This window comes from Dufourea novaeangliae, unplaced genomic scaffold (assembly GCF_001272555.1).
Source record: "Dufourea novaeangliae isolate 0120121106 unplaced genomic scaffold, ASM127255v1 scaffold262, whole genome shotgun sequence".
Classification (NCBI taxonomy): domain Eukaryota; kingdom Metazoa; phylum Arthropoda; class Insecta; order Hymenoptera; family Halictidae; genus Dufourea; species Dufourea novaeangliae.
Window position 1 is genome coordinate 69,596 of NW_015374137.1, and position 13,428 is coordinate 83,023.

The 13,428-nt window shown below is 34.5% G+C and overlaps 1 protein-coding gene across 1 annotated transcript; it reads right to left on the minus strand.

The window, feature by feature from the left end:
• Positions 1 to 219: 219 nt before the first annotated feature.
• On the minus strand, positions 220 to 6,266 carry LOC107191257. The gene is made up of 20 exons (XM_015580246.1): positions 6,239 to 6,266; positions 5,732 to 5,954; positions 5,475 to 5,640; positions 5,164 to 5,386; positions 4,790 to 5,069; positions 4,397 to 4,662; positions 4,126 to 4,309; positions 3,803 to 4,042; positions 3,636 to 3,726; positions 3,299 to 3,546; positions 3,047 to 3,221; positions 2,711 to 2,982; positions 2,087 to 2,198; positions 1,938 to 2,024; positions 1,726 to 1,860; positions 1,361 to 1,635; positions 1,149 to 1,273; positions 907 to 1,062; positions 787 to 829; positions 220 to 268 (listed from the first exon to the last, which is right to left on the minus strand). The coding sequence occupies exons 1-20, from the start codon at positions 6,264 to 6,266 to the stop codon at positions 220 to 222; spliced, it is 3,378 nt and encodes a 1,125-aa protein (XP_015435732.1).
• Positions 6,267 to 13,428: the final 7,162 nt, after the last annotated feature.

Here is a 13,428-nt window from a genome sequence, read left to right on the forward strand (position 1 = left end):
CGCAACTCACTAGCGCGTTGGATCGACGGAGAGCACCGATACTCGGCACGCTCTACCGTACTCTCTCGCTCGCACACCTCCCTCCCATAGACCACCGAAATTCCTCGGCACCCGTCAACACCGACGGAGAGCACCGATACCGCGGCTCGCTCTACCGCTCTCGCTCGCACGCCGTGACGTCACCCGATTCCCGGAATCCCGCGGCCACGAGATGGCTCATTACGGTAGGGCTGGTAGGGCATTCCCGCAAGGGAAATTGTAAGTCCGGCTAAAAGGTAGATTTGATAAACTATTTATGAAACTACATCTATTCTGAATTTATCTGTTACAAATATACAAATGTAAGGCAAGATATAAAAACGAATAAAACAAGATCATGTAAAAAGTAACATTAATAAATTGCGAAACCGTAACAAAATGCTGAAACAGATAGTTATGGATTTGTAGTCTTTCATCAAATTGTTTATGGCAGACATTAAATATTTATATAAAAAATTTGTTGTGTATGTATCATATTTTTTATTTCCATAAATGTCTTAAATATAAACATTAAACTTATAAATTTATACAACTATGTATTAACAATTTAACTTTTGTAAAAACAATTTAAACTTACAGAAAGTTTTATTATTTATGATTAAATCTTCATAATTTGGAGCTACTTTCAAGGTACATATAACAGTTCCAAATAATGTAAATAACATAAATGATATAATGAGATTCATTTTTAATTGACATTATATTATATTACTTGTAATAAATATAGTCAAAATGAAAATCAGTTGCGGTGATAATCGTGGTGAAATACTTGGAAGCAAGAAACGGGAACCTAAAAATGTTAAAATTATGTGTTCTTATTTCCGTAGATAAACTGAATATTAATCTTGTATAATATACTGTTATTACTTTCATCATTTGGGTCTCGGCTTCCACATTGACGATAACCCAAAGTAACTTTCCGTTTTGTAGGAACATATCCAGGTATGAATAAACTAGGTGTATCTAATCGTCCAGTAGACATAAGTTTATTAAAATCTAGTTCTAGTGTATTAGCAATTGGACCTGCACATAAAAGTTTAAATTAATTGTTGAACTATTTATGTGTTCAATTCCTTGAACTAAAATAAATTATACAAGTTTTTTATTACCTTTAAAATGTAATAGAAACTGAATGCATGCACCATTATGTAAAATTTTTGTTTTTCTATTATCTATAGATAACATCCATTCAGGGATTCCCATAATTTTTCGCACATCTTCTAAAAATTGAGCCCTGTAATAAAGAAATATATATATATATAATTAACCCAAGGTAATGTAAAAAAATTTCATTAAAATATGATATTTCATATGTACTGACACTACGAAACGTGGTGGTTTTCTTATATTTGCATATTTTACAATATCATTGTTTGGTTCGATATTAGCACAAGCAAATCTGTTACTTCCAAAACTTTGATCAAAAATAATGATAGATCTTCCCATAGCAGATATAGATCCACCTAAAGGAAAGTTTGAGTCTGTAAAAACTTGTCTTTCTAATCCTATATTAATAGGACCTAATCGACCAGATATATCTCCTACATAACATCTTAATGGTAAGTCAGGACCACATTCTTGTTTATAGAGATCGTCCTGTGAAATAAAAATAAAATCACTTTATAGTATTAAAAGCTTCAGTTACTTTATCCTAAAGGCAGTAGAAATAACTTCAATTAATAATACATTTAAAGGATCAGCCAGTTGGGTAAAATAGGGGTTCCACATATATCCAGCTGCTACACATCTAGTGTTTTTTACTTGTACAGTTGCATCTACACCAACTGGATTAACATATATTGCCCATTTATGATCTTTTGTCTATAATAAAATTTTCTGAATAATTTCTATCATATCTTAGTAAATGTTTGATACTATACATATGTAGTATTACTGACAACATTACGGTCATGTCTGCCAGGATGACGCAGTTTTACTTCAATTATGGTTTCACTTTCACTGCCATCTCGATGTAATAATTGAGTCTATAATTAATAATTACTGATAAGGTAATTTATATCTCAACATATTTTTGAATTTGCAGTACCATTTTTATGTAACCATATGCAAACCCTTGTGGGTGATGAAAAGAAGCAATTGCTTGTAGTTCACTAGCTTCAGATGGTGAATATCCTCGTTCTATAGACGAACATGCCCACCTAAAAGAAAAAGGGATTATAAAGTATGTAAGACATCTTGCTAATCTGCTATTTACGATGAAATTGAATAATTGCAATTAGATTTTAAATAATCGCGAGTACAATACTATGCTTGCATTTAAGAAGAAAATGTTAAAGCCATAATATCATTCATGTTAATAAATTTTTATTTTCGGGCATTTAAAATAAAAATGAGCCAATACGTAACTCCGTGTTTTTCCAAATGCGTGTTATTTACGCAGATATTGAATATTGATGTTTTGCTAAACTGAAAAAGTATTGAAAATACTTAGATTAGAACAATGTAAAGGAAGAAGAGTGAGTTTTAAAAAACAAGCTGTATATATCCAAATGTTCGTCTTTAGTTTCTTAACATTATTATTCTTATAACATTTGTCCTCCTGTTTAAAGTCACTGACCACTGTTGTGATAACGATTAAACAATCCATGTTTAATATGGGTTAGGTCTATCTAATTTGAACATCAACGTATCGATGATAAATCGTATTTACCTTAAATCCTTTTCTTTTTTGTGAACTACTATACTCCTACCCAGCACGCTTCTTGATCCAAATAAAGGAAGAATCGTATCATTGAAAGCTGATATATATGTTCTTCTGTTCTCTAATGTTCCAAATTTTCCACTGAGATCACCTATTTCATATTGGTCACTTGTTCCTTCCCCAGGAAGTGGGGTATTACTTATATTGATACCAAATGGATTCCAGTGTCCATATAAAGAAGTACCCTCGCATGGAAACTCTAAATCTTGTTCTACCGGAGTCTAATACATATAAGTTATATTAGTACCATAAAAAAATGGAAGTTATTAATTTTATTGTGTTTACCATATGTATATGATATCCCTTCATTTGTCCATTGAGACCATCAAGATTTACTTCTGCATTTGTAACATCGTATTCAGTTTGTTGTATAAATTCTAATTTTCCTTTCAATGAAATGGGTTCCCCGTTTCCAAACCAATCTTTTACTACAGCTTTCCGACGATATACTCTACTAATTCTGAATAAAAAGTTCATTGTTAATTCATATTAGTAATATGAATACATATTGTAGATTTTATTAAACAATATACATACATTGAACATGCTAGCCTTTCTCCTCTTGCACGTGGTCCATTGTCATCATATATTACCAAACTTTTTCCTAATATACTTTTAGGCCCAGATAAGGATAACATTGTGTCCGTAAGAAGTGTTCGAGTTAAAACGGATGCATGCATTTTTCTACCAGCAATGTCAATTGTACCATGTCTGGTTAAATCACCTACACTACATAAAGTTACTTCAGTTGAACAATATTCAGAATGTTTTGAGTCCCACTCTACCTAAAAATTTTGAATATGTAATATTAGAAAGAAAAGATAGTTTTATTAATTATTACAAATTCCATGTATGATTTTTATAACTACTATACTTTATAAGGGTTATAAGGATCCCCAGTACTCAAACATCTGCCTGTCCAATTGTAGTAATCTTTTCCTGGTGGATTGTCATGGATCATCCATCTAAACGTGTATAAATTTAAAAGACTTGAATACAACTTTTTCAAGTATTAAGTTGTGTAAATATCAAGTATTATACCTGTGTGATGCTGAGTTATTTAAAGCATTACCATCTGCATGCACTAAATATTCAATCAAGATAGTTGTGTCCATTTGAGGATCATTTTGTGGTTGACGGAAAATTATTCTTCCAACAATAGGATATCTGTATATTACTTGTGCTGTTAACATTGGTACCTGTTCAGTATTATCTAGTGAATGTAGACTCATTGTACCACACACCCAAGGTATTATGCTCATATTATCAGTTTCATTATATCTAATAAACGAAATATTTTATAATTTTGTGAAAAAGAAGAGTGAAAGTCAAAATAAAACAAAAAATATGGAAAATATTATTACTTGTGAAGAACAAAACCTCTGTGAATTATGCTATGAATTCCTGAAAGTGGAAGATATGTATCCCAATAAATTCCACTAAGTTTGGCACTCCCTGGTAAAATATCGTAATGATATGATCCTTCTTTGCGCCCTTGAAGTTTTCCAGAAAGATCACCAACAGCATATTGATCTTGAGTTCCCAATCCTAGTTCATGTATATAATGCTTTAAGTATTTTATATGTACTTACAATACTAAATGAATTAATGAATTGCAGTTCAATTAATTGTAACCTGCTGGTGGTACTGTTGTTTCATCAATATTACTTGGATTATATACATTTCCAGTTGTCTTACATCTTTCAGCAGTGTTACTTTGAGTCTTTGTTGTTTCTGGAGGTAATTCATGAATTTTGTATGATTCTACTTTAGTAGCATATCGTAATCTCGTTTCTAAATCATTAACTGGTGTTAAAGATATACTAATCCATGTTGGATTGAAAGGAGTTACTTGAGTCAAAGCCACCTCTCCTTTTATACCATGGGAATTAATTAATGTTCTAAATAATTAAAGGGTGAAAAACAATCAAATGTAAGCAATAATATAAATTAACTACAAATTATAAAATGTGGAATAACAGAAAAACAAAAAACGTAGAAATTTAAAATACTTTTATGAAATCTTACTTGGCAGAAATAGTTTTCCAGTGATTAATCTTGGTACAAACTAAAAACGAATCATCGTGCATTGGATGAAAGATTACTAAATATAACAGACGATGAGGACCAAGTAAATCAGCAGGTAGTAGAGACAGTTTTGAATCCCTGTATAAAGTTTTATACCTTTTACGATGATTGGTGGCTACTTTTACTTTGCCTAAACGCATGTCAATATCACCAATGGCTTTGCCACTACCAGCATTATCAGGATCAAAAACAGTTTGTAGAATGTTGCAACTTGATTTATCTAAATTGTAAATAAATAATAAATAAAATATCAATTTTCCAAATGTAGTTTGCTATAAATTCATAAACTAAATGTACTTTGTAAAAACTCAAACCTTTACTGATGTCAAAAATATCAGTTACATAAATCTTCCAGTAATGTTCTGTATAGTCTATATTTTGCAATTTCTGTTTATGAATATGATGTAAATCTGTGTAAATTATTGTGTCAGTAGTATTGTCACCAGCATAACCACCTAGCCATCGAAACCAAACAGTTCCAGCTATGGGTCCATAAAAATGTGCTTCTGCAAATTTTTCTATATTTTTTTCAAGTACCTGAAAATTATTAATATTAAAATGCTAAGTTTTTCATGTGTAATTTAAAAATATATACGGGACTGATCCTCTTTATTTAAACAATTACCGTAATCGAGGCACAAATGGTTCTAGATGAATATGTATCCTTGAGTAATAAACCTTTGCCCCATAAACCCATTTTTCCTGTCAGGGATATCCCTGCTACTTCTACTGTTCCTGTCTCATTTCCTGGCAGATCTATTGGCCCTACTAATTCTGTCAAATCGATGATACTACAAAATTTGTAGTATTATAATGTTATTACATTAAATTATTCTTATACACAGAAACATATACCGACGGAATTTGAAAATATGTAGATACCTTTCTCCAACGTGTCGTTCGTCGCATCTATTATTTACAATCGTATAATCAACAGGAAACTGAGTAACTGACCAAAACCATTGCTGATCTGGATACTGCAAAGTAGCTTGAAGGGAAAATCGAATTCTCACAGAATTCTCTGTGGCTTTTTCGAATCGAATTTCTCCGTGTAGTCCACCGGAAGAAATATAGGTCGCAAAACGTAATGAATGTGCAACAGTAACTGTTAATAAAATAAGTCAATATTTGACGTGTGGCATTTTCTTTGTATTATTTATAGTATTCGCTATATGTTTATTTGTGTCTGTGAGTAATGTATAATAACGACATTATTATTATTATTATAACAATACAAATGATATACTGGATTAGTCGATATTCGGATAAATAGTGTTCAAAGACCGAGGCTCTATTGTATTACAGTAGTGTAATCAGTTTTTTTTCGTTGTTCTCACATTTTGTCAAGTCTCGTGTAAGATAGATTTCATTGTATAAAACTTCACTTACCATAACTAATTAAAATAAGACACCACATTTCTTAATGTGAAAGAACAATATTTAATACATTCATTATACATTTACTTATGAATCAGATTCCTAATTCGCTACTATAACCCGTACTGTGTCAAGGTGTTAATATATACCTTTGAATGATACTAGTGAAACCCACCGAAGTAACGCAGGTAACACGACATTCTAACATGACTTTTACTCTCTCATTTCTTTGGACGCTTGTGGTGGGAGTCCTGTGAGAAAGGAGAACGATAACCTTCACGTTTAGGGAATTGGAAATATCCAAAACCGGAGCAAATTTAACGGTTTGGAAGATAAATCAAACGATTAAACGCGAATGAAAAAATGTATAACTTCATTTTTTAAATGACTTCTATTTGTGGTAAGTGGACTGCGGGTTATATGTACGATGGCCGTCTCAAAAGCAAGAGTCCCAATTTTTTTTCTCCTGGAATATAAGCAACAGAGTGGAAACGACACGTGTGAAATAAATATAATCTAATATCATGCAATATCATGTAATATTATAATGTGATACAATGTCCCCAGAAATGGTACCATTCGCGCGAATGTCTTGATTGTGAGATAGAGCAGTTATCCGATTTTTTACTGCAAAAAACGAATCGGCGGTGAATATTCACCGATATCTAATGTTTTTCGCAGTTACTAGTGTGTGACATAACAGCGGTGATCAGTTTGTGGCTCGACAATGAACAATATTAATCAGTCAAATCCCGTTAAAACCGATCCCATAAATGGACATGTAATTCACGTATTCTGACATTTAGTAGGACGAGTTGTAGGAATTTACAATCTTGGGGACACTTTGAAAGATATTCTTTAAACATAGAACCAGGTCAAACGGGTGAGTAATACGGATTGACTGTTGTGGCCTCAGACTTAAGATACGAGATTATGCCTAGAATCTTTTTTCAAATAGCAGTGCAAGAAGTCATAACACGTCCCCTTAAACTACAGAACATGTACTTATGTTAGTATATTGGGAGCACCTACTGAAGCAAGGTAATTCATCGAGTTTACGAGCACTCTGACACAGTCTGTACCAAAGAGAATCCAGATCTTCTTGTAGCAGCCAATAGTGACAACAGTGTATAACGTCTACTACCGATTAGTCCAGCCCCTGCCAACCGAGGCCTCTAATTGTCGGTTGTACACAATCAAGTATCGTACTTTTTTACTTCATACTTTCCCGCAAGTAAAATTAGATACTGTGGACTCTCAGTATATTGCCACGGTCGGTACTGTAGAGGAATAAAATGACAAAAAAGGACGCGTGAACAGGAAGTGCCACGCGTGGCAATATATTTAGTGGCAATATAGTTAGAGTCCACTGTATGATGTATTCGAAGTGAAATTTTATGTCAGAGTGAGGTATATACGGTGGGGTAGTATCGTATTTTTGTATGGCTTCACGACGGGACTGTGTCAGAGAGACTGATTGGGCTCAGCGGGATTGTGATGAGGGCCGAACTGTACACACGGTACACTTAAAAACGCCCTTGGTACGAATTTGGTTGGTGAAGCTCTGCTTTATGGTTATGTCACGGTATTAGACTTATTTTAGTGTAATTAAAATTGGCAGTTACCAACATGAGTGACACAGGCGGAATCATTTATGTATACCCGGGTATTATTGAGGCGAAGGATCGCCCAGCATACTGCAACTCAGCGATAAGTAAGTACTAACGCCTGAAGGTACATAAAAAATCTGTCATGGGAACGAGAAACCAGTCCTGGATCATTGACACAGCATGGAGGTTGCAGCAATTGTACTGTTGTTGGCGCCGTCAAGAGTCTTTAGCGTCGATCGATACGCCAGACATTGCAGTACGATTTGGTGGATGCACGACGATAACCAAGTTTATTGTTCCCCATTTTGAATTGTATTTAAGCGTTGAGCCATCTTGATTGACTGTCGTTAACAAGATTAACACGCTTAGTATTCAGGAGAACGGAGATTAATGAATGCGATTGTTTGTTCTGTGATCGTTTTATTGGCTGTCGATTCGCTTTTGACTTGTTCCCTCTCACTCCCTTATAGCTATCCCTCTCTATCTTTTTCTCGGCATCGAAAAAGATCATATCAAGGTGCGCTTACCATCTATCTCTCTTGCCAATGTAATGGGAATGGCGTCGTGATTACAAAGAGATTAACAAATACAATTTTGATTGGTTGCAACACTAACACGATAGGGGCAACAATTTTCTTAGACTGCATTGAATAGTACCTACAGGTTCTCGTATAGCTTGTGGTACAAACCGAAGGCTGCTAACTCTATGCGAAGAAATAAGCCGAAAAAGTAGAATGACATCTTTTTGTAAATTCCCCTTCTGGAAAAGTGAGTTTGAATTTTGTCGGGATACATTTTCGTTGAAATTTCTCACCAAAATACAGTGATATAAGCAACCGAAATTCATACCCGTTTTTCTTGACAATGACATAACCTGAAAGAATCTACATCTTCGATTTTCAAGGAAACTTGAACGAACGAAACTAACACAGAACGGACACAGCCCGGTTTATATAGATGGGCTTTATATCTTCGTTCAAAAGTCTATCGACATTTCTTATACCTTTTATGAGATACGAGAGAATAGGAAAGTCGTATTATCCTATAGATTGCCTAGTACTGACTGTATTGATGTTCCTTAAAAATCGAAAACGATGAGAAACACCAGAATTTTCGGGTTTCCGAAGTTCCCTTATTAGAGACTCCTCTCGATTATTGTCTGGCTTGTTCTACACGATTATTGTACAGGCGTTATCTTCACCACTGGTGGGGGAGGCCGTGGAACATTTCAAGCGCAAATTTTTGTTGTCTCTCCGCTTTTGTTGCCGAGGCTCGGGCTTCGGGCAAAAAATGAATTTACGAGGGTCTCAAGCGTTTCACCCTATGAGATTGTTATCCCAGTGCAGACCTGAGTTCGGGACAATAATCGAGAGGAGTCTGTACTGTTTGACATAGAATCACTAGTCTTCAGTTTGTACCGCTTGTTAAGAGACGCTGCTATATAATACCCTGTATATAATGAAACCTCATTTATAACGATATACGAATAATTAAACGAGGACATTTTAATGCAATAATAACTATGTATCGCGCAATATCCGTACATGTACAAAGCATTATTAAAAATTTGATTTTCACTTGGGTTTCATTCTGTCGCTTCAAAATATTTTTAACAAACGTTCGGTTGTAAAACTACTGGATAGAACAGCTTTCCTTTTCGTTTTTTAAAATAACTACATCAATTTTTCGATTAGTCGATAAAGATTTCTGTTACCTTATCTCAGACTGTAACAGGTGGACTGCAGAAGTTCATAAAAATGTCTGTTTTCATACTCCATTTTACAAAAACTAGAACAGAAGGAAGAGTTATTAATTATTGGGGAGTTTATTAACCCTTTCGGTGTTACGAACGTGTAAGGATGTCTAATTAATGATACACTGTAAACGCTATGAGCATGTTGTACGACCGCTGAACCGATCACCTGCAGCAGTATTTCATCTCATGCACAAAAAGAAATTATGAAGTTACCCGTCATGCTTTGTAAAAAGTATCCAGTGCTAAGGCGCGCCACATACAGGAGAGTATTCCTTGTATACGCCGTGTATGCGTCAAAAGTATATAGCACCGAAAGAATTAAAGAAAAAGTAAATGAACAACCTTAGTAATCGTACTAAAATTTCCATTTAAGTATGTTTTCTGTATTCGTATTTCCCATAAATACATACAATCCGCAGTCCACTAAGAAACTTTTAAACAATATGTTGCTTATCATTACATATATTTTATTCTGTTCAATATAATCAGTGTAAGCGACCTGAGTGTGCAAATACTCTTTTTATATACCGTAATAATTTTGGATCAACTTTCAATTTTCCTTTTATACCATTCGAAACGTGTTGTTGTTAGGCACGTCATCTATAACTTCCATTCTTCTTTTCTAAATTTGTTCTTTCTAAATCTGTTGCACAGTCTTTATTGTTATTCGTCAACGGTTTAATTTCATGGTCGCTTGATCTGGAATACATTATATATAGTTTCCTTAGAAAAGATGTATTTTCTTTTTTATAGGTGGAAGTTATTTATGACTGCAGTCGACAATGCACTTAAGTAGCATTGTTCGGATAATCGAGATTTTGCCGTACTTCCATTCTAAATTTAGCACACGTTCAATATCTAGAGACAAATTAACTAAGGTTAAAAATACACGATATTTTGTCTTTCGCTAATTTTAAAAGTGGCCAAGCAGCAGTCAACGTGTAAAAATATCTCTACGGTACATTAAATAGTAATATATTTTTATAAAAAAGAAATTTGTATTCTGTGTTGTACTATGTATTCGTGAACATTATAATTTTTGAGTTTAAACTTTATGATGATAAACTTTCCAAATAATACTTGTACGATCAGTTTCTCATGGTGTACGAGAATCTTTTTCTACCTAGTATTAACCGGCGGACAAGCAGTTATCACTGTAAATACTAAATCGAAATAAATCCTCGTTTCATTATAACTATTTCTCAATGATTTTTCATGACAAAATTCGCGCGAAGCTAAGGAAAATACATCGATAACCTTGAAATCATGAAATATATGATGTAGGAAATAGAACTTGTGTTTTATTTTCTAAGAGAAATAAATTATTCTATATCTTCAAAAGTAGCGGAAATATTCAAGATGACCGTGATAAAAATTACGTCCTGTGTGTATACGCGTGCGACGTGTTTTGTGCGTGTATGCATATGTATATACGTATATGTGCGTATGTTTCATCTACGCAAGCTCGCACGTGTACGTTTACGCAATGTGTATATTTAACGTATCTTATTTTTTTCCATTTAGAATTCTTTCTGGACTTTTTTATTCTGGCGAAAAGCACAACAGACAAACGTCCAAAGACAATGAAATTACAATCATTTATAAAATTTGGTTAACCGTTAAAAACGCTAAAGCATTTTTGCGACCTTCTTAGACCAAGATTAATCATTTCCAATGAACAATACCCTCCGATGTTTATCACATTACGAAGCTATGTACAGACACCGCGAGGCTGTTTCGCGAGACGTGCCTTGCCAAGTGTACATACACGATTATATCGCTTTCGTGGGGCGGGACCGTCGACTGATTTTACAACTAGGCACTAGGTTTGGGCATAAAACCTGTAATGTGAGACTTATGGTACTTGAACTTCGTTCAGGGCCGTATGATGTCAACTCGGAACTGTTTCTTCCGTTTTGGTATATTTAACAAAATTTTGTACAGCATACAATTTAGAAAAGAACCGGTTTAACACACGTCGTCTACCTTTTATAATTGAAAGAAACTAATTTGCCATTGTCGAGTTGCTATTATATTCATGGAAATCTCTATTCGTCGTAAATGAATGTTTAACTTGCAGCATTCATGGAAAAAGTTTATATGTTTCTTAATTTTTGACAATTATAGGTTACCGTTTATTAATGCGGAAATTACATTTTACTGAGCAAGAGAGGACGGGGGCCTGAGATGTAAAGCAAATGTACATACTTCTGTAAGATACGCACAGCCCTGATTGCGGTTTCATCAATGGGCCTTCGGTCGGGAGGGCCCACTCCACGAAAGTAGTATAACCGAGTATAAGTAGCTGCTTCAAAGATACATACATATAACGTTAGCCATAAACCTGATCGACCCTAAAGTTTATGTTTTTTGGTAATGTAATCCTGTCATTCGATACCCTTGAGTTGTAAAAATTGTGCTCAACCGTCGTTCAGGGGCGTACGACCTCAGACGAGATATAAGAATAGACCTAACACCTTATGGGACTTTGGTGTCCCACGAAAATTACGCTGTTTAGAGAGCACCTCTACATAAAAGTTTCCGATATCAGAAATTACATTCGACACCGTGATAACGCACAGCACACACACACCCGTGACTGCATATAGCGATACATACATACATTATTGCCCCCGTTTAGCAAGGAATGAAATTCCGAAATGGCACGGGGGCTTCTGACGCCCCCGAAGCATGGGACAGAAAATTACATTACATGTTAGGTCTATCCTTATATCTCATTTGTGATGTTTCCGTTTTAATGTAATTAAACAAGTTATTATAGCGTACTAATTTCAGATTTAAAATACTTCTGGTCCTTTTATTCTCGATAAATGCTTACGGAAACGTAAATTTCTTTTAAATATTCCAGTCTTTTTCGTTTTATTCCTTGGAACCCCATAGCTGAAAGTGGCGTACCACCCTGAGTAAGGTGGGACACATTCAGTCCACGAGGATCGAGTACTAATGGTTTAAGGGTCGGCCACATTTATGGTTAACGCTATATGTTTGAAGCAGCTATACGTGCCTCGCAGTTTATTAATCGCTTCGCGTGGACGCATATTGTTACGCGATGTTCACAATAAAGCATAGGATCACTACGAAACGGTCGATGTTCGAACGTCCCGCTTACGTATAAGTTAGAAACTTAATTTTAAGGGTATATCTTCTACTCCGTTACAGCAATCACGATCTTTAGAAATATGGTTTCCTAATCCTACATTCTCTATAGATAATAAGTACTTATCTGGCAGAACTCCGCATTTTATTCAACACCCTGCAACAGTGCACGCGTTCATATCCTTTCGTCTTTGAATATTCTACCTTTTTGATCTTCTCGACACCGTTGTATATAGTACGCAAATGTTTGAACATTGGTAGATGCCATGATTGCCTTGCAATAACTGTTGGCTCACTCTGCCTCGCTTGCTCGCCTCATGTATATTATATTTAAGACACGAAACAACTCGATCGAGGCAGCTATCGGCTGAGATAGCCTCACGAGGAAGCTCCGCAGTGTCTGTACATAGCTTGTTGATTGATTTGAAAGATTAAAGGGATAAAATGTATTTGTTGAAAACAGCATAATGAACATACTTCACACGTCCGAAATGAAGAATAATTGAAGAAAAGATTTCTAAACAGCATTTTGTAAAGAAAAAGGAAATTAACCACACTCAGAAGTGTATCTCACATTACATAAAATAGGTAATGAAAACATTACAGTGATCTAAATAATATAAAAATATAGATCTTTTTTATAAACTTTTCGAGATGTCTGTACTCTGTTCAAAGAGCTCAAGTAGATGAGTACTTTATACAAATAACAAAACAACATA